Genomic DNA, 21,669 nt, shown 5'->3' with positions numbered 1-21,669 from the left:
CGTCGTTGGGGGACCTGCGGACCCCTGTCGGTACCTGTCGTCTTGGTCGTCTCGCGATCTCCGGCGAAGAATGCCGAGTCGTGTGTCGATGGTGTTGTTTCTTTACGACGCTAGGTAAATAAATCATGTTGATTTAATAGATTGCCCGGCACCATTATATCATTACCCGGGCTGCCCTGTGCGGAGGCTGGCTGCCTTTTTGGACAACGCTTTACAGCCACTTTCGGCAGGTTAGCACTAATGCGCGGGGAGGCGGAAATCAATCTGAGTGGCAGGCAGAATGGCACAAAAAATGTTGTTTCCACAGAACCACTTTTGGGGTAATAATGCTAATTCCCCTATTTTCTCCCTCCTCCCGTGCCTGGGCACTTGGGAATTCCCTTTGGTGTGATTTTTGTGCAGTTTTAGCAGCGATGTCTAATGGAAGGAGTTTCTGCCAGATCATGCCCCAAGCTCAAACGATCGCCGAAGTTGATCGCGGCAGCGCGGCGCGACCCTGTGGAAGTTGAAAATTAAATTAGCCTATGAGGAAACACATTCTAAATAGTATTTCCTTCAGCTCAATATTAGTAGCCTCAGATGTGTTTGTCGATCAGGTGCCAACCAACACACCACGCAAACCCGGTCCCGGTAATCATCTCGTTCGCAAATGACAACATCGGCAGGCGGTGGACACTTTCTCCTCACGAGAGTGGCACGTCGTCGTCTGTTACCACTAGGCTCCGTAAAGAAAGCTTTTGATGTGGACCATCAATCATGGCCCCGTCGTGGGCATTGTTGTCCATGGTTTGGTTTTTGCATACCAATGTCGCACGGTCACTACGAGCAGCAGGATACAGCAGGATATGCAACAGGCGAGGTGCGAGGTTTGGAATGCCGTGGAGTCGAGAGTAATATATTCACTCCGACGGAAGGCCAATAAAAGCTAATTTTGGAATAATATATTCGACTCCTGGGGAGTTTTCCAGAACTCGCGGCAGTTGTCCTGTTATTCGGTAGGTAGAGAACAAGACGATTCGGTACGTTGCCAGATCCGGTTCGGCCAGTTCTGGTCTGTGTACTGTCGGCGCAGAATCTCAAAAGTCTTTTGACCTTTACCTAACGCAGTTGTGTCATCTAAGTAGAAGTGCTTGAAACGGGATGAGCGTATACGTAAACTAAGCTCCTCACCTATGTTTTGATGATTCCACACACAAAAAACTCAGCCACGCAAACCCTTATATAAAAGAGAGATAGAGAGAGAGAGAAACGAAAATCCGCCACCGAAGATTCTGACACTTACGTGTGAAGATCCTTCTGGAGGTGCACGAAGCGTCGACATTGACCTCGTCCATAATTACTGGCATATGACGTGCAATTAAGCACGACCTACCGGCACGGGCTCACCGGGGATGGCCAAGGTAGCGAAAGGTCGTCTTCGCGCCGCCAGCAGGCAATGGCGGCAAAGTACGTGTGCCGTACTCACGGCACTTCAACCGTGACCAACCGTGACACTATCGTCGCAGTGCACCGAACGTTTACTTATCGTAAAGACATTTAATTTGCTTCCAATCATCGACCGCTTTCGGCGACCGTGCCGGTCGCGTCTTCCACGCACGATCACACGATCAACGCGCTAGAAGTGACTGGCAGTTTGTCAAGCAAGGCCTCGATCACCGAGGCCGCCCGATGCGGCCCAGGCTCCGGCTGGATGTGCACCGAAGTGTCACCGCAGTTTCTCACGAAGCAGCGTTTGAAGCTGGAGAGCCTCTCAAACGCGGCGATCCCAACGCACGCAACGATGCGGTGCGTCCCGTCGGATGGACAGACAGGACAGCCTTCACAGCCGATACGTTGTGGTGCGTTTTTAACGAAGCTTGGGATTTTTTAACGTCCTCTCCGCCGTCGGTTCTAGGTGCTCATGGAAGCGTGTCCAAATTGTAGAAGTTACGACTCCGCTAATAGGCCACGAGATAAGCGAACGGTGCGAAAACACACGTCGTACCTGGTAGACAGCCACTTCCGCTGGTTGCTATATTAATGGCTGTCCAAAGATGTCTATTTTACATGACGCGTATCGTCTCCAATAATAATCAGGTCAAAGGATAAAGCATACAAAACACGCGCGTAATCATAATTCCCCTATCACGAATCCAGCTCGGGGCCCAATCTAATCGGCAGCGCCTCAAAACCGGGTGTCGAAACACTGTGCTCATCCGCCGCTCGATCAGGCGCGCGTGATGAAACAATGTCAAAACGCGCCTGCCTGCCTGCCCTTGGGTCCGTTTGAGGATCCGATGAGGATAGGCCGCGACCGAGAAAGAAGGGCTTTCATCAGATACAGAAACCACCCCGACGATGGCCCGCTGATGGGCCGAACCGGTCGAGGGGGACCATCGGGTCAGTCCGTTCGATCGGAAGCCGACCATTTCCAGCCGGGGTCGGTAACTGGACTCGTAACGGATGGATCACTTTTCACGAGGCGACGCGCGAGCGACGTGGTTCGCGATCACCCATCGGACAGATAGGTGGCCACCATTCGGGGTAGAATGGGAACGCGTGCTGTCACTTTTGCGCGAAAACGCATCGAAAAGGTTTTTTTCAGCGAGGCTTCAGCGTACGACTTCCTTCGGTGGTCCAGCAGTATCGATCCCGAAATGGTGGTAACCTGAGCCTGAGCCTAGCCCTGACTTTCAGCCACCGCGAATGGCACCGCGTCGATGGCGGATCCTCCATCCTCGGCAAAAAATATATATTCGATTCGATGAGATAATGCACACGGACGGTCCCGGCCCGGTTCTGGTGGTCGTGACTGCTCTTTCTTCGTGCGCCCGCAGCACACGTGACGAATGCCAATCAGTCGAGTCGAATTAGAAAAATCGATCGATTCCGCGCAGCACCGCGAACGCGCAGAACGCGCGATGACACCATTTTGAGTGGATCGCACTCACACGCACACCGCAGCACCGACACCGCAACAGGCAGATGAGTAATGGATCGATCCGGTCCGTAAAGATCACACGAGCTATAGCTGGCTAGCGCTGCGCTTCGGAGCGAAGCGGAGCGGAGGTAATTGGTTGACATTGAGTGAGTCAGGCTCAGGCTCGGTGTGCAGCTTGTAATTATCGGCGGTTCGACCCGCCGGCCCCTAAGAACGTCCCTTTCACGGTCTAAGTGTTTTAAAATTCCAAATCACAGCACGCGCCACCCGATCCGATCGCGCCACGGCACGTGATGCGCGCGGAACGTCACACATGTGCCCGGGGACCAGATGTGGATGCATCCGATCGGACGTAATAAATGTTGATAAAAATTGCAAACAATAACCCGCCATGATCGTGATACCGTGTGATGCGTCGTCCATATTGCACACGATCGGGTCGATCGTGGCACGGGTCGCATTCGCGCATGCCAAATGCGAATTAGCACGAGGCTGTGGAATGTCGAGTCGGTGGGTCGACGAGTGACGGCGGGGGTTACATCCGTGTAGCTCAGCATTACCCAACCCGGGAGTTCGGTTCTTGGTGACGCATCCCGAAAATGAACCATAATGATAATGAGTTGGATCCTGGTCGGAAACCGCGCCGCGAGAAGATTCTTGGGAAGCACCGATCGATCGGTCGTACCCAAGCCCAAGTGGGAGTTGGGCTGCACACGTGGTAGATCGTGTTGCGTGTATACACACACGTACGCTTTGGTGTTCGTAGGAAAGAAGTGCCATGGTAGGGTGAACGTTCTCCGCGAGTCGGCGTGATTGTGGCGTCTCCCCTTCTTGAAATTTCGCACACTCTCCGCTGGAGCCGGCCCGGACACAACTACTACCAACCGTTCGGCAACCCGTTCGCGCGTTTGTGTGTTTGTGCCTCGCCGGAGCCCGTGGTGTTGGTCGCGGTCGCGGATGGCGGCGGTCGTCGTCGTCGCGTAGCTATAAAATCACAACACCCTGGCGGGATCACTTTTGTTTTCGTTCGGGGCTCCTCCGATCTAGATAAAAAAGCAGCGCAGCGCAGCACAGCTCAGCTCGAGTGTCGAGTCTGAATCTTCCTGAGTTCCGGAAGCGATTGCAGTGGTAGAGAGGACAGTAGAGTTGGCAAGCAAAGCGAAAGCGAAAAAGGTAAGGATGTGATCTGCCTACAACGGAGTGACTGGGACCGTTGGGGGAGAAAGTGTTTTGTGGGATCCGGGTTTTGCGCCTTTGCGTTTGCCGAGGGTGGCCAGCGTACTGGAATGGCAGTGCGGGTGCGGTGCGCGAATTCGATCATGGACTGTGTCTTACTATCTCTCAATCTTTCTCTCTCTCTGTCGGCCGGTGTAGTGTCCAAGTGATCATCGGTTGTTCCTTCGAGTGTGTTCTGAGCGTTCCCAAAACTAGCACTTTGAATGTCGCATGTTGCTAAATCCCAAGATAGGACGGAATTGCTTGGCCTAAAGATAGGATTGACTCATCTTTTACATGATCAATGCTTGGCGAAGCTCCTCAACCCGCTTCGTGCTGCAATTGGTTCTACAGCGCGTGCTGTAGTGGTGTGTCAAGTCAAGGTTTGCTGATGCGCCGATGCCACACGGAACGCAGCTAGCGATCCGGGTCCGGGTCACTGCAAAAGCGGTTGTATCATCTTCCAAGTGCTGCTGCTGCAGCGTCACCTTTGGCGGGACCTTAACGCCCGTGCCGTGTGCCGTGTGCCGTTGCCAGTGAAGATTAATGATCAAGTCTTTACGATCGCCTTCGCGATCGGAGAACGAGCGGATTCAAAACTTGATTCCGAAGCTCGTTCGCTCGCTCAAAAGACCCAATTCGTGTTTATATAAGAGCACAGTTGATTCCGTTGTGAAAATATCCTCAAACTCCTGGGGTCATTTTGGTTTTGTCACGGAAACCAGAAACCGCCGTTGTGCCATTTGGCCACCGTCAGAGTGTGTCCTTCAATGTATTTACATATTTTAGGAGAACTGGCAATAAATTATAGATAAAATTGGCACCGCTAGTTTTGATTGATCGCGCCTCGGCGCAGGCAGACGTGGAGAAGCTCCTGGAGAGGCCCCCGGGAGAAGTGAATCTTCGAGCGAAGCGGCTGCGCTAAAAACCTGTCTGACTGGTTCGTTCCGATCGTTGCCTGCCGTCTCTGACAGGTGGTCGGTTTATTGGGCTGTTGATTACCGGCACCCGCACCCGACCCCGAGAAGCCGGTCCAGGATGTTCGATTCTCGAATCTCACACGAACCGGGGGGGGGGGGGGGGGCCCTACTTTAGGAAATCGAATGGAGTACGGTGTAGGTGTTTCTGAAATGTTCCAAAGCGTACGCGCGCAAAGAGAAAGGATCCCGGGGCAACACACCCGCTACATACATCGCCCGGCCGCGACGACAATCGCTTAAGACGCTCTGCCTGCCGCGGGAAGACGAATCAGTGAATGCGCAGCCGTGGGGGGGACAGATTAATAGTGCTCTTTCAAGCTTTCAAGAGCTCCACGTGGAGATCGGCAGCAAAAACGCGCCGCAAATTGTTTGAGCGCCCTGAGTGGCTGCGTGCTGGACCTTTCATATTTTGAAATCTGCCGTCCATCGTCATCATCGTTCTGCAATGCGCTCCCTAGCCCCCCGGGGGAGGTAGTCAAATATGTTAATTCGATGGTTTTGAAGCAATCTTCGGTGGTCGGTGTGTTGCCCAATCAAAAGCCAACGGTGTGACCACTTCGTCTTCGATTTTAGACAGCACACCGAGGGGCTCTACAGAGACACAGCCGGGGCCTTTACCTTTGGCCCGATGGCACCGACCCCTTCGACACCAGGGGGCCAGTGGCAAGCGGGAACGGGAGGGTGAAACTCGAAAGACAATCACCACCCTGCCCCGAGTGATCGAGAGCAATGCGGTGAACATTTCATAACCTCGCACCGCGGTTGGGTCCAATGCGATGGGCCCCGTTTTACGACCTGGATAACCTGGATTCGAATCGGCCTATTTGTGTTAACGCTTTATTGATTAGTTAACGAATCGTTTCATTAGCTGGGCTCCCTGCTTGGTGCAGCGAATGTTAGTCCTCAAAGATCACTGCAAGTAGCCAGCGCATCACGCGGATAAAGATCATGTTCACCAGGGCACCCACGGTTGATCGAGCTTCAGATCGGGTTACAAGCCGCTGGTGTTTTTAATGGCCAACACCAGAACCTTCCGCGGCAACGATCGTATCACTTGGCGGCGGCGACGGCGACGAGATTTTGCCCGCCGAGATCGCTCACCCAGAAGCCTCGGAAAGGTTAATCTGAACAACACCGAGCGCGGTGGCAGCCGGGCTAATGAAGCCGCCCATCATCATTAGCCAGTAAACAATGGTGTTTTATTGGTGGTGGCCGCTGACATATACGGGCGCGAAACAATCGCGGTACCGCCGAGCGGTTCGGTACCAGAAATCGGCTCCGACCGATCGCAACCCCGGCAACCCCGCGAGAAGATCGTGCGCTTCTTGGTACAGCGAACGCGGCAAAGAACAATAATATGCAACACGGGCCAGAGCGCAACAATGATCGATCGTGGGGTGCCGGGATCGAATGTGAGGCGGACCATTGTAGTACCACGCCACCAAGTGATGTCAGGCAGCCGGTGGCTGGGTCACAGGCTGGCCGGCCGTGTTGTTACCGTGTTTGTCCATGCTGTTGCTGTTTAACAATTCTATTAGACCCTTCCCCGTCGGCCCCCGTCGTAACTCGTGGATGTTGGGACCGATTGGGGAAGAACAGTTTACGCCACCCCGGGCCATAGAGTCGATTGAAACACCCGATATTGCGGGTTTCGTGGAAGGAAAAGCTCCGCCATCGCAGTGTGTGTAGTCGGCTGCCTTCTCCTACATCCATTGTTTGCGTTCCAAAGAATTCAGCTTCAAGTGGGAAGACATCACATCACACCATACGGTCACAGCGCTCCACCGTTCGTGATGCGAGTTACGATTGCTACCGTTTAGGTGGCTCAATCGGGAAGGCTACCTATGCCGGCTATCAGAGATTGCATCAGATTGGCCAAACAAACGAGCTCACCGACCGCGGGATGTCCGCTTCAGTTGCGCACAGTGCCCGCAAGTGGTTACGCAAGGCTGTCTCCGCATTGTTCGATAGATTTTTGATGCATAAAGTATGCTACACGGCCAATGGACGCCGACCAGAACAAGAGGATCTTGCGGTCCTTCAGTGTGCGGTCCATCCCGTCAGGGCCACGGAGGGTGACAAACAATAATCGACCCTGATGATGCGCGGCTAGAAATGCGATCACGGCCGGCGGGGACACGTGCTTGTCGTGCCCGGCAAGGGTCGTGCCTGACCGTGAACGGATTAGCGCCGGTGAAACAAAGTGAAGCTCCGCGATTGAAGAGGGGCCATCACCTTGAGCGGGCGATTGCAGGCGATTGGGAATCAATGGGACACAGTGCTTAACCCTCAACCCCCCTCTCTCTGTTTGGCTGCTCGTTTCAGATGAAGCTGCTTCTGCTGGTGGTGGCGTCCCTGATCGCCGTGTGCCTCGCCGAACCAAAGCCCGCCATTAACGAGGTGAAACCGAACCAACCGCTCCAGAAACCGGGCCGATTCCTGTCGCTGCCCGTGCCGTCGAAATGTGCATCGCGTAAGTAGCCCGAAAAAACGCCCCTTAAGGCACACCGAACAAATTCCCAAAACGATTCCGCATCGATAAGGGGTTCGTCGCTTGAAATCGAAACGTCGAAGTCTTTCGTTTTGCGGCACCAAAATCGAACCGAGCAGGTTCAACGAACCGGCAGAATGTTCAAGAAGATTTCAAAAGAGACGGTTCGACTCGGAAGAAGGTTTGTTTTCTCTCGCTCGTGGAGTTGCCGGAAGACGCCGGCCACGCCGTGATTCTTCTGCGCGGCCACGTCTTCCACGGGGATGTTTGGGTGAGATGGCTCTGCCACCGCGAATCTGGTGACAGCACCACCACCACACCATACCGGTTCCAGTGTATGTGCGTGTGCGTGTGTGAGAGAGACCTTGAGAACTGCGAAGCGATCCAAGTTGCGATCGCCGTAGCATGGACAAAAAACGCAGGACGTTAATTGCCCTGGCGTACAAGAATGGCCGACGAAGACGAGCCGGCCGAGGGGGGTGTCCATGTGACGGGTAGGGCACCGCCATGCGCCATGATGGATCCGCGGATCCATTGTCGCGGAGCGCAGCGATTTCATAATAAATTGGCACCCATTCAGATCGGGTCGGGTCGGGTAAGAGCCGGACCGATCGCTGGCTGGCTAGCTGGCAGGGCCGTGATTTCTAAGCCGTAAAATCGTCAGCAGCGCAGTAGCAGCAGCAGTAGTAGTAGTCGTACTGGCCAGGATGATGGCCCCAACCGCCCCGGGGGGGAAGGCTAGTGCGCCACTACCTTTCGACCTTTATTTGTCGGTGTTAATAAGCACCGATTTCTTAATGCCGGCCCATTGGCTGGTGGTGACTTTTCTTTCCTCTCCAACGGCCAAAGCCTCACCTTACCACCCCATTACCATCGCATCGCCACTCGGTCGGGTCGAACGGATGATGGTGAGGCAATTTCTTGTAGTGCGAACCACATTAACGACCGAGCACAGCCTGTGCACACACACACACACCCGGCGCGACCCGGGGACACGGCGGGTGATAACACGGACACTACGACGAAAGGGTCGGGACGGGTTTGCGGGCCGGCCCACAAAATAACCGGGTGTGCACCCGGAGTTATCGCTCGCTGGCCCACTTATTACGCCAGCGGCCGAGATTTCGTAGCAAAAAGGCGAAGAAAACCGAAATGGAAAGTGCTCCCGTTGGCAGGATTTTTGGGGAGCGAGAGTAAAAGTATTCCACTGTGGCTGTGGCCATTCATCGCGGTGAGGGGCAAACGATTGTTGGCGATTGTTTTCGGATCGTACAGAGGAATATTTGAAAACCATCAGCACCTGGTGATGGCGCGGATCGATAAAGCGGAGATTGCGTAATCCAAAACAAACAATAACGGGGCGCGCGTGTGGATATGCGGAACGGATTTCCGGGGGCCGTGCGGGGCCGTGCGGGACCGTGGCGTTTGAAACAATCCTTCACACACGCACACACACGACGCACGACGACCCGTACGATCAGCAAACCTGAAATGGTGCTTCATTAATAATTAATGAAGCACTTGAACTTTGCATCTTCACATGAGAAATATGGATTTGGGAGCGAATAGGACCCCGGGGGCAGAAGGGGCAAAAGGGGGTCTCGCGTCAACGCGCGGCTTGGTCTCCGGTGCGAGATTTGGCGTAGGAATTCGTGTCGCGCGATGCGTAGTGCACGATCATATCTCGCGCAACGATTACCACCGCGCAGATTGCCACCGCGTAGGGCAACCGGGGGATATACCGGGGACTGTAGGACACGGCACGGAACGGCAGCGGTTCCAGCCGCGCGCTGACATTTAGCGGCGTGCGACGTAACATTACGTGTTCGGCGGTGATCTTTAGCGATTAGTGACGATCTCTCTCTCTCTCTCCCGGCCAACTTTCCCGGCAGGTCCGAAGGAGTTTAGCTACCGCGGACACAACTATTTCTACAGTGCCCACGTGCCGGCACTGAAAGACAAGCGGGTCGACTGGCTCGACGGGCGTAACATTTGCCGCGAGTACTGCATGGACCTGGTGTCGGTGGAGACGCAGGAGGAGAACAACCTGATCTTCCGGCTGATCCAGCAGAACGACGTGCCGTACATCTGGACCGCGGGTCGTCTGTGCGACTTCAAGGGCTGCGAGGGCCGCTCGGACCTGGAGCCGAAGAACATCTACGGCTGGTTCTGGTCGAACAACCGCGAGAAGATCCACGCCACCAACCAGATCCCGAACGGCTGGGGATACAACCCGTGGAGCAAGTCGGGCCACAAGAAGATCCCGCAGCCGGACAACGCCGAGTTCGACATCAACCAGACGACCGAGTCGTGCCTGTCGATCCTGAACAACGTCTACAACGATGGCATCGCCTGGCACGATGTGGCCTGCTACCACGAGAAGCCGGTCGTGTGCGAGGATTCGGAGGAGCTGCTGAACTACGTGGCCGCCACGAACCCGGGCATCGTCCTGTAGGGCACCGGCCCTTTGTCCTTCCCCCTCCCACATACGCAGAGCCGACCCAAACCCCGCAACTGCCAGCAGTCTTTACTCGAGGAACAGTGCCACCTAACCTCCACCCCGTTCGCTACTATACTGCTCATCATACCTAGCGTAGTCGTCGGTTCTTCGTTTCGTAGTCGGAATGGTACACAGAAAACATTCGACCAGTTCTCAAAAGGAGCTCACAAATCCGTCCTCACTGAGAAAGCCTAACGCGACCTCCAGAGCTAAACGTTCAGCATCATGTAACATTCCTGGGTTGGCTCCCAGATGCCAAGAGGCCTACCCAAAGCCTCCGCGATCCAACGGCCTGTTGTTTCAGATCGGTAGCTCTATTCTTTTCTCCTTTCTTTGCACAACATCCGCCAACAAAGCACGAAAAGCACGTCAACATCTACACAGCTGGAACGTATCGCAAAATGTTTTCAAAATGTATATTTATTGAATAAATAGGCTTTTTAAGAAATAATTGTTTGGTTTTGATGATTCTTTACTGCCGAACAACATCTAGACTGAAACGTTCGTTTGAGAGGGCGATTTTGGGTCCACCGAGGAAGAATCTAGGTTGACGTAGCGATAAACTGGGCCAAAAGTGATAACAAATTCTTATGCTGATATAGAAAGATATATCGTCTCGCCACTGGTCCCATACACCTAGAACATCGGCATTTAGAGAAATTGGGACACGTCTGCAGACGATTCGTTACTTAGAGTGAAGGCGAGAGATGTGAAAAATAAATGATCCTCCGGCTAGTTAGATCAAAATATGTTTTTTTTTCTTTTTTAATCTTAAGCCAAAATTAGGTCAACGGCCTGTGCTTGGCTCGAAGAGCCTTTTTTGTATCAGTATTCTGATTCAACTGAATCCTAGACTGAGATATACTAAACATAAGAAATAAGGTTTGCCTGATATCCCGGCCGGCCCTTTCAGAGTAGTCGGAAGATTTGCTAATTTTTCATCGCTAGCGTTGGCCACAGGGCTGCTAAGGCACTGGTACGGATTTGGGATTGTTGGAAGATAAAGAGGACAGAGTATCAATGACTGTTAGAGCCAAGATAAACCAAAACATTTCCAAACCAAACATTTGTCAAAAACATTTCGACCCGGCGTTGCAAATGCGCCTAGATTGCTGCAATTTGGTGTTCGAAGCATGTGCGTGAAGTTAGCCCACTTACGTTGCCTCACTGACACTGACGGGAATGTCAAACCGCGCCGGCAATTTAACAATTTCTCGCGCTCGAAATGAGTTTATTGACGAAAACAAAAACCACTTCTGCCCAAATGGATTTAGTGGGTGGCAAATTAAAGTAACCAAACCATGTAAATGTGTTCCAACAATACCTTTTCTAACGGTGCATCCCTACTTACAGACGAACAGAATGGCGCAAGCTGTGGAAAAAGAGACGCCGCAAACTGAGGCGTCAGAAGCTGGCCCAAGAGCGGGACCAACTGGAGGCGGAACAGGAAGCAGTGAAACAAGCCGATCCGCAACATCAACAGTATATGGCGGAAAAGGAGCGCTTAGAACGAGAAGCCGAAGGCCGTGAAGAATTGGAACGCGCACTGCGGAATGCCATTTGGTTGGAGAACGAACGGAAGGCACAGCTAAAGTTTGCCGAAACTCGCCGTCGGATGGAGGAAGAACAACGTGTGGAACACGCCAAACGGGAACGCATTCGCAAGGAATACGAGGAAATGGAACGTAAAGTACGAGAGGCGAAAGCAGAGCGCATCCGACAGCAACAGGAACTTCGACAGATGCTAGTCGAGCGGCAGCATAGGCTCGAACAGTTTGCAGCCACGGGCATCATTCACGATCTCGACGAATTACGGGCGGTTTATAACAGTCGTAGTGAGACGACGGATTGTAGGTTCTTTTCAAAGACCGGAGCATGTCGGTTCGGTGTACGGTGTGCCGAAAATCATCCAACACCCGGATTGAGCAAGGTGAGCTAGTGATGGAAGGGACATCACTTGGAAGCGAAACAATTTGCTAACTATTACCTCTTTGAACTCCTGGACCCGGACAGATTCTGTTGATTGTGAATTTTTTCAACCATCCCGCCCTGGAACGTACCGTGCACGCCGAGTATGGGCTCGATGTTCGGCTGGAGTTTGACGAAGAAGATCTGAGAAGCAGTTTTGCGGACTTTTTCCGCGACATCGTCGAAGAGTTCGAGAAGTTTGGTAGCATCCGGCACATCTTTGTCTGCCGGAATAGCGGTGTTCACCTGAGAGGAAATGTGTACATAGAATTTGAACACATGAGGTGTGTTGTATATCAGTTATATTCCTTAGTTCCCAGCTAATAATTGTTGTCCGCGCACAGAAATGCTGCTGCCGCTTATCTACGGATGAATGGTCGATTCTACGCCAAGAAGCAGCTACGCGTGGAGTTCCGGAATCCAATCGTGTGGCCGGCCGCGGTCTGTGGTAAATGCTAGCGGGGTGAATGTATCCTTTTGTAAAACGGAAGCGGGGGGATAATGTTGGGAAATAATACAGTGTGTCGCTGCTCTATTATCCTTAACCCAAGAACCCCATCTGGTCTAGATTCAGGCTGGATTTGTGCCACGAATTAACCAACAACAACCTATGGGCTCGAACTTGCAGGACTTTCCGAGATGAGACGCTGCCAGAAAGGACCTGGTTGCAATTTTTTGCACATTTTCAAGAATCCAGACGATCGCTACCGCTACGATCACTTCCGAGAAAGCAGATCGGTGCGCAGGGAAGCTGCCGCAACGGTTCCAGCGACGCCACTGAGCAAAAAGTACGCGTCCGAAATTTTTCCTATCCCGATGAAGTGTGATGTAAAGAGAGTTGATTTTCGTTCCAGGAGTTGGGATGAAATTACGGCCAGCAGCTCGCAAAGGGCAAGGAACAGTGCCCATTGGCGCTGGTCAGAATCGCCCGAAGTGGACGGGCGGAGGATCGCCGGCACCGATGGTTTAGAGGACACGAACAGAGACGTCCCAATCGAAGCCAAAGTCGCTAGCCCCAAACGACGCCCTAGTAAAGAGTGTCGTGAAAAGTCAACGACAAGCAAACGTGATAAAAAACGGAGAAGCCGCGAGCGTAGCCGTAGTCCGAAGAAACGAGAAGCCAAAAAAGAGAAACGTAACGGCAGGCGCAGTCGGGAACGCACCAGGAGCCGTAGTCAGAGCTCATCACGTTCCTCAAGAAAGTCGAAACGGAAGAAAAGTCGATCTCCCTCTAGATCGCGACGATCTCGATGTCGTTAGACTATCCACACGCCAAAGAATGAGTTTTGTATCATCTCCAATCACCGACAGGGCCTTATTTGTAAGGAAAGCAATGTAAATAGTTTTGTAGTTATCGTGTCAATAAATTACTCTGTTCACGTTATTCGAACATGAGCCCATTTCCTTAGAGCTACGTGATACAAAATGTTTTCCCGGGAACCACAAATCCAGCCATCGAACGCACGTGCTGTCTAAATTGGTGCTCTGAAATGCAAATGTATGCACGACGATATGGTGAGCGGCATTTTGCGCTCAATTTTCCAGAACGCGTGTCGACGTTGCTTTCTGTCCGGACAGACACCATTGTCGATACACACGCATAACATTAACCTACACGTTTTAATAGTTCCAGAAAATCGTTACAACAAATCTATTGAAGAACAGCGATTAGGTGCAATTTTAAGGAACAATGCTTTATTTGCTGTAAACTTAAGTAAACTTAATGTGAAGTGTGTGCCCTTCGTCTATGAGATCCACGTTTCGTTGCCCAGGAATGCTCTGGCTATGGTTTCGTGCCGGGTATCGTCCATACTTAGCTGGTACTGCACGAGAATGACCAAGTACGTGGTCGCCGCCCCAACCAGCTGTGAAAGGGGGACACCATTAACCATTAGCCCGCCCATATGGATCCTCCGCAGGGTCGTACGTACCGTGAAGATGAGTGTAAAGTCCAGGCTAAACAGTCCGCAGGCCGTGAAGCGTACCCTCCGGTGTACCATTTGCTGGGACAGGTGCATCAGTTTGGTCGCCAGTTCGTGGCTTTCCGGTCCGCTGGTCACGTTGAGCAGTTTGTGCACATTCACTCCAATGTTGTCGTTCTCGGCCATCATCGAACTACTTCCGTACACGATGTTAAACACTCCGCTCCCGTACACCATCGCCTGGCAGAGGAAGAACAGCGCAAACTGTCCCTTGGAGAAGGGCGTATCGTGCGACGTAGTTCCGATGACCGCATCCAGCACGTAGTACGAGTTGAAGAGGACAATCAGGAACACGACCGTAACGATCGTTAGCATCTGTATGGTGAAATAGTCCTGCGCATAGCTGCACGCCTCACACAGTGCGTCCTGAATCTCGGCCACGGTGGACACGACGTCCGGCATCGATTTGTCGTTGTTGCTGTAGGTGGACGCGATACCGAGCGGCCGCTGGATCTTGATCGCGTGCCAGTAGCTGGGTCGCCGTTCGGGCGAGTGTCGCTTCTCGAGCGCCGCCTGCCGCAGATGCTTCAGCACCTTGTTCAGCAGATGGAACCGGTGTTTGGTTTGGTTGACGAAGCACAGAAACACCACGACCACCATCGACATCATGAAGTACGGCATCAAAAAGGCCAGCCACGTCGTAACGCTCGGGTAAGTGCTCGAACTGATGAACACGGCCAAGCACACGACCAGATAGAGCGTCGTTATGATCACTTTGGCGCACATTACCAGCAGATTGTAGTGCAAAGTGCTCTTGTAGTTGGTCTCCATGCCGATCTCTTTAAACCGCCGATCGATGCTAGCCAGCGCGTGGAACGATTTGATCAACTTGTTGCGCTGGAAGAGACTGCAGAAGAACGTCATAATGAGCGCCGTGATGCCGATCGTGAACTGAAGCACGTCTCCCAGCGTGCTGATGTCGGTGCGGAAGAAGAACCGCGTGATGGTTTCGCCCTTTAGCAGCGCGTTCACGTAGCAGCTGCAGAACAGGATAACGTGCAGGCTGGAGTTGATGTACCCGAACGGGGTGCACCGTAGCAGCATCAGCTCCGTCGGTCCTTTCACAACCGTGAACGGCGTCATGCCGACCAGGAACGAGATACGCAGCACCGGCCGCTGGGCTGCGTAGAAGTCCTTCGGGTTGAGGAAGGTGCGCAAACTTTGCGTTATCATGGCGGTGAGCGAACCGAAGAACATGATGTTGGTCCAGCTTTTGCGCTCCGGATGCACTCCCGTCGGCTTCATTTTGCAAACTGACACCAGCGACACGTCCCTAGCGGTCGTTACTTAGCCCTTTACGACCTCCTTTAGTACACCACGGGGAAAACATCGTGACACTTCGTTCCGACAGGAATATCAATAGCATCATTAAATGCCGCGCCAGTTTCCGCGGACCTAAGAGAGTTCCGACCTCACGTTCACCGCAAACGTGTGGTCCACGAGACCAATTTTCCTGCCGTCATGCGCCAGGCGTGGCAGGGGAAAACTACTTTCCGTTTCGTTCGTGGTAAGTAGACACACGCGGGCGGACACAGTGCGTGAGACTGCGGATGTCGCGTTTTAGCAGGGCGAGGCACTCGGGCCCGTGTTTAATGGGCACACTAAACCACACATGCATCGACCGGAAAATGGGAATGTAATCAAGCCGCTCGTGGCGCACGGGGTGCAGCGGCGTGAGTGTTGGAATTTGTTGTCCTTCGAGTTCATGGCGCGCGCCGTGTAAACAGCTCGCGATTGGGTAAACATCGAACCGGCGATAGTAGAACTTTCGGCGTTAACGGAACGGCAGGACAGGATCAACAGGACCCAGCCAGCCGGGTCACTCGATTACGGCCAAGTTAACGATATCTTTCGGGTGGAGTAGCTGTGCTTTAAGCGCTTTACTGACATTTCACACACTTTTCTTTATCAGCGGAAAAGTCTCTCGCATTTCACGCCTTAATGGGACACGCCTTAATGGAAGGAATCGCAAAGGGCGAGGTCCTGAAAGGTATCGTGTTACAGTTTTAATTGTTAGCACTTTTTTAAGCAAGGCCGCAGGGGTCTCTTTGGAATTAAAAAATAATGGCCTTCTTAATGAGTAAGTCTTCTTATCATGTATAATATATGGAAATGGCTAATTAATGTACCGTTTGCTGTTTTTCAAGACGCAATAAAGCAATAAATTGAATCTTCTATCGGTTTTGTAAGCCTCTTCGCCTTTCTCAGATTGATTTTAGGGATATTGTGTCTCTTAGCGAGCGAAGCCGAGAACGTTATTTCGTGTCAATCACATTATCGTAATCAATAACATCAAACTACAGAGATAAATAAAACTTAAAGCACTTGAAATTAGTGTTGTCCGGATATCTTTACCAAGATCACCTTCATTGGCCTAGCCTTGCTAGTAACTCCGGTACACGATTACATTCGGCGGTACGATAAAGGTAATTAGCCGAAACCGACCGAAACTCTCCAACCGCCAACGGTCCGAAACGATGCTCCGTGCGCACCTCCTCCTGGTCATACGCAAACATTGACACAGCCACCGAATGTCACGATGGCCTTGCGGCAGGAGGAGGAAAAAATGAACGGACAGAATAATGATTCGATGATCGGACGGCAGATGAGTGCCTATTAGTGCCGGCATCGGCTGCTGCGTGGTGTCATTGAAGCCAAGAACCATCCAGAATCGCCATCCGCTCACCGGCCCCGGCGGTACGGAGAGCAGCCGCCACCAGTGGCCGTGAACCAATTCAACCCGACCGGCCGACACGGAACCATCCTTGAACCTTCCCTGTTTGGCGCAGCATCATGTTTTTCAAGACCGGACATTAGAGCGGAAGGCAATGGTCTCGGTGGCATGGCTAGACATACGGAAGTGATCCCTCGTTAGGTTTGGCGGGCCGCCAAAAGTGATCTTATCGGGTAAACATTTTTTTCACCCCAAATCAGGATACGCGGGGCCAAACGGGCACAGCGCATCGCTCATCGGATTCCATCAAGGACCGCGCAATGATGTCACACGGAGCTGATGTCCTTTCTTTTGCAGGATGAGGGTTTCGAATTTCGGTCGAGCACATTTTGGTAGTGGCACAGATGCATCCGGAACCGGTTATATCATCGAAGGCTTTCGCCCTTTCGCCAGGCCGACCGACGAGCTCCACTTAAACTTGAACTTCAGCCATCCATTCTGGGATCCAGCGGAGTGCGCGGCGTACTTGAGAGCCCAGCGTCCGGCCGGCACACGATGAAGATGACTTTCATTTTCCGCCTTGTCAAACGCCACACACATGCGCTCTAGGGGTCCTAGAGAGGGACGTTAGGCTGGACAGAGCGCACCGAGAGATGATGTAGAGGCGGCTGTGCTCACGTTTCATGCATTCGCCTGCTCGTAAAGTCGTCCAAGGTAGCCGGCTGGCGCTGGACATGGCGCAGGAGTTTGGTGCACAGTGAACGTGCGCTGGAAGGTCGCCGGTGGCAGCGGCGGCCGCATTAGTAGATTGTCGTTTTAATAGCACTCCACGACGACGGCCAGCGGCGATGGGTGAATTCTCACCTTCTGCAACGCCGAAGATCGTGCATCTTCCCCGACGACGACGATGCCGCCGGCTGGCCGTGTAAACGATTCCCCCGAACGTGCGGTGAACCTCAGCGCTTCCCGTAACATGCCGCGAGTTGCATAGTCAACGACCCGCTGTCTGATAGCTACCGACAACTGAATAAAAATAATAATTACATTACCCCGGCGCGCGGTACGGTCAAACAATTACGACAACCGAAAGCCCGGCCACCGGGCGGCTAATCGTTCGCAGCGATTAAACGGCGTGGAAAAAACACAATCTGCGGCGCTGATGGTGATTGTTTCCTCGGCGTGGCGCAACCGAAAAGGAAAACGCGCACGCCGAAATACACGGAACGCCACAGCACGTTCCCGTAGATGGGTGTCCTACATCGGGCCTTTGCCACGACCACGGGGACGGGGAGCAGCCATTTTCGCCAGCGCCAACATCGCAACATCGGAAACATTGCGCCCGCGGTTCGCGCTTCAATGGGTCTCACTCACCGTCTGCTTCATTCACTCACTATCTTAGGATCGGCCACAACCTGCTCATCGTTGGCCGGGGTCATGGCAACAGAGCCGCGAGCGATCCATGGGCGAGCCCAACCCGGCGCGTCACAATGGCCATTTAAACTGTGCCACCGATCGGCGTCGTGGATCGATCGGGCTGCGATGCTGGCAGATTATCCTGCGGCCTGCGGTGCCACTAGCTGGATGAATGCATCTTATCGCCCAGGATCTTCCGTGGAGAGTCGAGGTCTAGCTGATCACAGTGTCCCCGATCGAAAAAAAACAAGCCAACAATCAATCAATTGTGCAACCGGCGCCTAAGAGCCGTTTAATCGAAAGACGGCACCCTTTTCTGGGTGCCATTTTATATAACGCCTAGTTAGTGACGCCGGTAGTACCCGTGGGTGTGTGTGGAGGGCCGCATAAGTGCCCCCCGTGTGGGACCCCAGTGTGGGAGCTGGAGAGTGTGGCGTAAGATGGCGATCTGCGATCATTACAAACCAGAGCATCACAATCCGGTGTACCGGGCATTAGCCGTCTTACGTGCGGGACAATTATTGGGCACTTCTTCCTCCGCGTGGCCCGCAGAAGGGTGCTCATTTTCAAGCACCGTGTGCCGTGTGTGTACTTAGGGCCGATCTCGAAGCCGATGCCGGTGTTATCGAACGGAGAAAGGAGGCCAACGGCAAAAAGTGGTCGAATGATGAAATGGCAAAAAGGTTAAAATACTGTGCGTTACATGGTGTTTAGCACTTGCGTGATACAAATGGCTAGGAATTGCGAGCACCGTGATTCGGAGAAACTAAAAATCTGCGTAAAAATGAATGTTTGTCCGTCGTCTGTTCCGCTTTTTCTCCAAAACCACTGGAGCAACCCTCGTGAAATTTTGCACAGCGTAGTTTTGTGCGAGTTTTGCTATGCATTCAACGGGAAGCGAGAAGGGAGACCGATCGGATACGTCGCCGGGAAGCCTCTGATCCTCTGAAACGCCGGATCATCGAGAAACGAGAATGAAATCAAGTTTGGCTCGCACGGTGATGGCGGGTCCCTTGGCATTGCTGGATAGAATTAGTGGCTTGTGCAAGCCGTGGTCTCTGCACTCCAAGCAAACCACGCCATATTACACAAGAACCTAGAGCTTTCGACGGTATCTAAAAACTAAAAGTCAAATAATCCAGCAGAGATTTTGTCTAATTGATTCTTCATAATTAATAAAGCATTTGTGGAAAGGCATCGACGGCAATTACGCATTTATTGATGTTTCTGAATCAACATCTCCTGCGGAAAAATACATCCAAATTTCCGACCAACCTAATGTCCAGCCTTTGGACCTTTTTTTCTTATTTTGTTTTTTCTTTCTCTTCATTCCTTTCGGATCACGAAAACATTCCTCCTTTAATACAAACCTTAAAAAACCCCAGAACGGGATAAATGTTAAGTCCTAACAGCCAACCAATTAAAATTTTGATGAACATAAGAAAATTTGTATGATGCGTTTGCGTTTGGATGGAGCCCGAACAATGTGCCGGCCCCACAACGACGGTTGTGTGGAAAGCGAAGCAAACGGCAAACAATAAATCGCTGGCCAACAATTACGCCGAAGCGTTCGTGTCCATAATTCGGAATTTTATGACCCGGCCAGCCCGGCGGACGCGGCAGATTAGTGCGACCGAAAACCACAAACCGCGCGGACTCCGGCGACGGCCGGCAGACGTCGTACGTGGTCTCGGACACGCGGTGCATCTAATCAGTCGGTTGCATAAAACACGCCGCGAGTGCCACCGTGGTAAGCGCGCGCGGCTCTTCGGATCCTCGAGGGACGGCCGACTCGGTGTCCTTAGCGAATTCAAGTGATGAGCCCTACCGACCGGACCCGGGCCGGCTCGGGCCGTGTGCACAAAGAACGCCGAAGAAGATGCACCGCGGTTGCTGCGCAGCAAACGGGAGGCAAATGGAAAGTTGTTTTCCGTCAGAAGTCACCATCGCGGAGTGCGAAGGGTCTGTGTGCGGTGCGATGATAAATGACGACGACGCCGCCGTGCGTTGTGTGTGGTGGGTAGTTATGCGAGGTGCAACGCCACCGCGGGAGGTTGCCCAATCCCGCGCAGTGGCGGCCGTATAGGATGAAGGATGTTGTGCTGTGCAATGAAGTGCCATAATTATGATTCGTTCTCCGCGTCCGCGGCCAGATTGATGCAACCGAAGGCACCGTGGTGCATTTTTGTTTTAATCAACCCACCGTTACGAGCCACCGAGCCGACGCGGTAACCGCGGTCAACCCCATTCACTTGACGCGGAAGCGTTCCGTGGAGTAGAGTGGAGAACTGGATTAGACTGGAGCAGCACTGACCCACATTTTAAATCGAACGAACGTCTTCAATCGCTCCGCGGCTCCGAAGCCGAAGCCTCCGTGACCTCGCCGACCCCGCAGAGCGCACGTTCTCACGCTCCGAGCCCGACCGGATCGGAAGCTGGCCGGCTGGCTCAAGTGTCCGGACCCCTGCAAACGAAAGTGATTGCGCAACGGCCCGCAAGACAATGACTACGGAGCGGTGCGGTCATTCGGGTGGCCTATTTGGTCGGGCGGTAGGGCCCTTCAACGGCCCGGCTAGACGGCTTCGACTAGGTCGCACGTTGGCCAAAAATTCCATCCCGCGCGCGGTCGATCAGGAAAAGAAAGTGGCCAGCCGGCGAAAATCGTAACAATAAGCGTCGTTCCCCATCCCCCTCCCCCGATCGGAAGAGTTCACGGTGCCGTTTCCCCGTCGATCCGGACGAGAATTGCCATCGTCATCGGCGGTCGGTTGTCATCAACTTGGGTGGTGATGATGGCGGGCGCATGACGCAACTTCCTGCAAACATCACGGCGGGGCTGGGTGTCGGCTGGGACCACCACGCCCGGGGGCTCACATCCTACGCCGACGATGTGTGATCGCCTGCTGGGGTCTGCGGTCGCGTGCAGGCCATCGAATTCTGACCCGTAGCGAAGACGTGAGAGATCGCCGAGCCCGGGGGAGGCACCGCCAACGAAGGGTCACCACGTCACGTTGCGTCACGTGCTTGGCGACCCCGCAGATAGGCCGCCTTATCTACGTGCGGCATAATGGGCCAACACCATAAGAGGTAAATATGCTCAGGACTCGTGGCGGGAAGCTATACATATTCAAGCTGTGTCGTTTTCTTATGCTGTGCATTATTTAACGCACTTTTCCAACGCGCGCGGAAATCGTCTTCTTCTGCGTTACCGTTGTCCCTGTCCCGTTGGCCATTTATCTTCCCCGCAAAGATCCAGATCCGATCTGCCAGCCCGCGGTTTAATTATTAAGTTGAGCTTTATGCAACCGGCGATGCAACTGGCAACCATTGCGAGAGAGAGAGAGAGAGAGAGCGGGACCGATCTAAATTGTGGCTCATTGTGACTGTGGGCTCGCCTCTTGTGGGAAGATGCGACCAGCCTCCGACGGGCCGCCTCCGATGTTTAATGTACCATGTTTAGTTTGCTATTTGCAGCCGCTGCCCGATTGCACACCAAACGGCCGCCACTGTTCGGGCGCCACAAAAC

General features: G+C 53.1%; 3 protein-coding genes across 3 annotated transcripts; 2 read left to right on the top strand and 1 right to left on the bottom strand.

Moving 5' to 3' along the window:
- Nucleotides 1–3,931: 3,931 nt before the first annotated feature.
- LOC128269674 (uncharacterized) lies at nucleotides 3,932–10,325 on the top strand. Its single transcript, XM_053007057.1, has 3 exons — nucleotides 3,932–4,093; nucleotides 7,441–7,588; nucleotides 9,499–10,325. The coding sequence occupies exons 2-3, from the start codon at nucleotides 7,441–7,443 to the stop codon at nucleotides 10,059–10,061; spliced, it is 711 nt and encodes a 236-aa protein (XP_052863017.1). The 5' UTR covers nucleotides 3,932–4,093; the 3' UTR covers nucleotides 10,062–10,325.
- Nucleotides 10,326–11,370: 1,045 nt separating this feature from the next.
- On the top strand, nucleotides 11,371–13,334 carry LOC128271020 (U2 small nuclear ribonucleoprotein auxiliary factor 35 kDa subunit-related protein 2). The gene is made up of 6 exons (XM_053008450.1): nucleotides 11,371–11,396; nucleotides 11,460–12,036; nucleotides 12,120–12,358; nucleotides 12,419–12,522; nucleotides 12,703–12,977; nucleotides 13,125–13,334. Exons 1-6 carry the CDS (start codon nucleotides 11,371–11,373, stop codon nucleotides 13,332–13,334), a joined length of 1,431 nt encoding a protein of 476 aa, XP_052864410.1.
- A 485-nt stretch (nucleotides 13,335–13,819) lies between these two features.
- Nucleotides 13,820–15,301, bottom strand: LOC128271019 (putative gustatory receptor 28a). The gene is made up of 2 exons (XM_053008449.1): nucleotides 14,006–15,301; nucleotides 13,820–13,939 (listed from the first exon to the last, which is right to left on the bottom strand). The coding sequence occupies exons 1-2, from the start codon at nucleotides 15,299–15,301 to the stop codon at nucleotides 13,820–13,822; spliced, it is 1,416 nt and encodes a 471-aa protein (XP_052864409.1).
- Between the last annotated feature and the right edge of the window lie 6,368 nt (nucleotides 15,302–21,669).

Source organism: Anopheles cruzii, chromosome 3 (genome assembly GCF_943734635.1).
Source record: "Anopheles cruzii chromosome 3, idAnoCruzAS_RS32_06, whole genome shotgun sequence".
NCBI lineage: Eukaryota > Metazoa > Arthropoda > Insecta > Diptera > Culicidae > Anopheles > Anopheles cruzii.
This window is presented reverse-complemented; position numbering and strand designations above follow the sequence as displayed.

Excerpts from the sequence above, each read along its gene's own strand:
- LOC128269674 (XM_053007057.1), top strand. The coding sequence starts at position 7,441 with ATGAAGCTGCTTCTGCTGGTGGTGGCGTCCCTGATCGCCGTGTGCCTC. Across the intron at positions 7,589-9,498 it reads GCCGTCGAAATGTGCATCGC|GTCCGAAGGAGTTTAGCTAC; the intron begins GTAAGTAGCCCG and ends CTTTCCCGGCAG.
- LOC128271020 (XM_053008450.1), top strand. The coding sequence starts at position 11,371 with ATGGATTTAGTGGGTGGCAAATTAAA. Across the intron at positions 12,359-12,418 it reads ATAGAATTTGAACACATGAG|AAATGCTGCTGCCGCTTATC; the intron begins GTGTGTTGTATA and ends GTCCGCGCACAG. Across the intron at positions 12,523-12,702 it reads GTGGCCGGCCGCGGTCTGTG|GACTTTCCGAGATGAGACGC; the intron begins GTAAATGCTAGC and ends TCGAACTTGCAG.
- LOC128271019 (XM_053008449.1), bottom strand. The coding sequence starts at position 15,301 with ATGAAGCCGACGGGAGTGCATCCGGAGCGCAAAAGCTGGACCAACATC. Across the intron at positions 13,940-14,005 it reads ACTTTACACTCATCTTCACG|CTGGTTGGGGCGGCGACCAC; the intron begins GTACGTACGACC and ends CCCCTTTCACAG.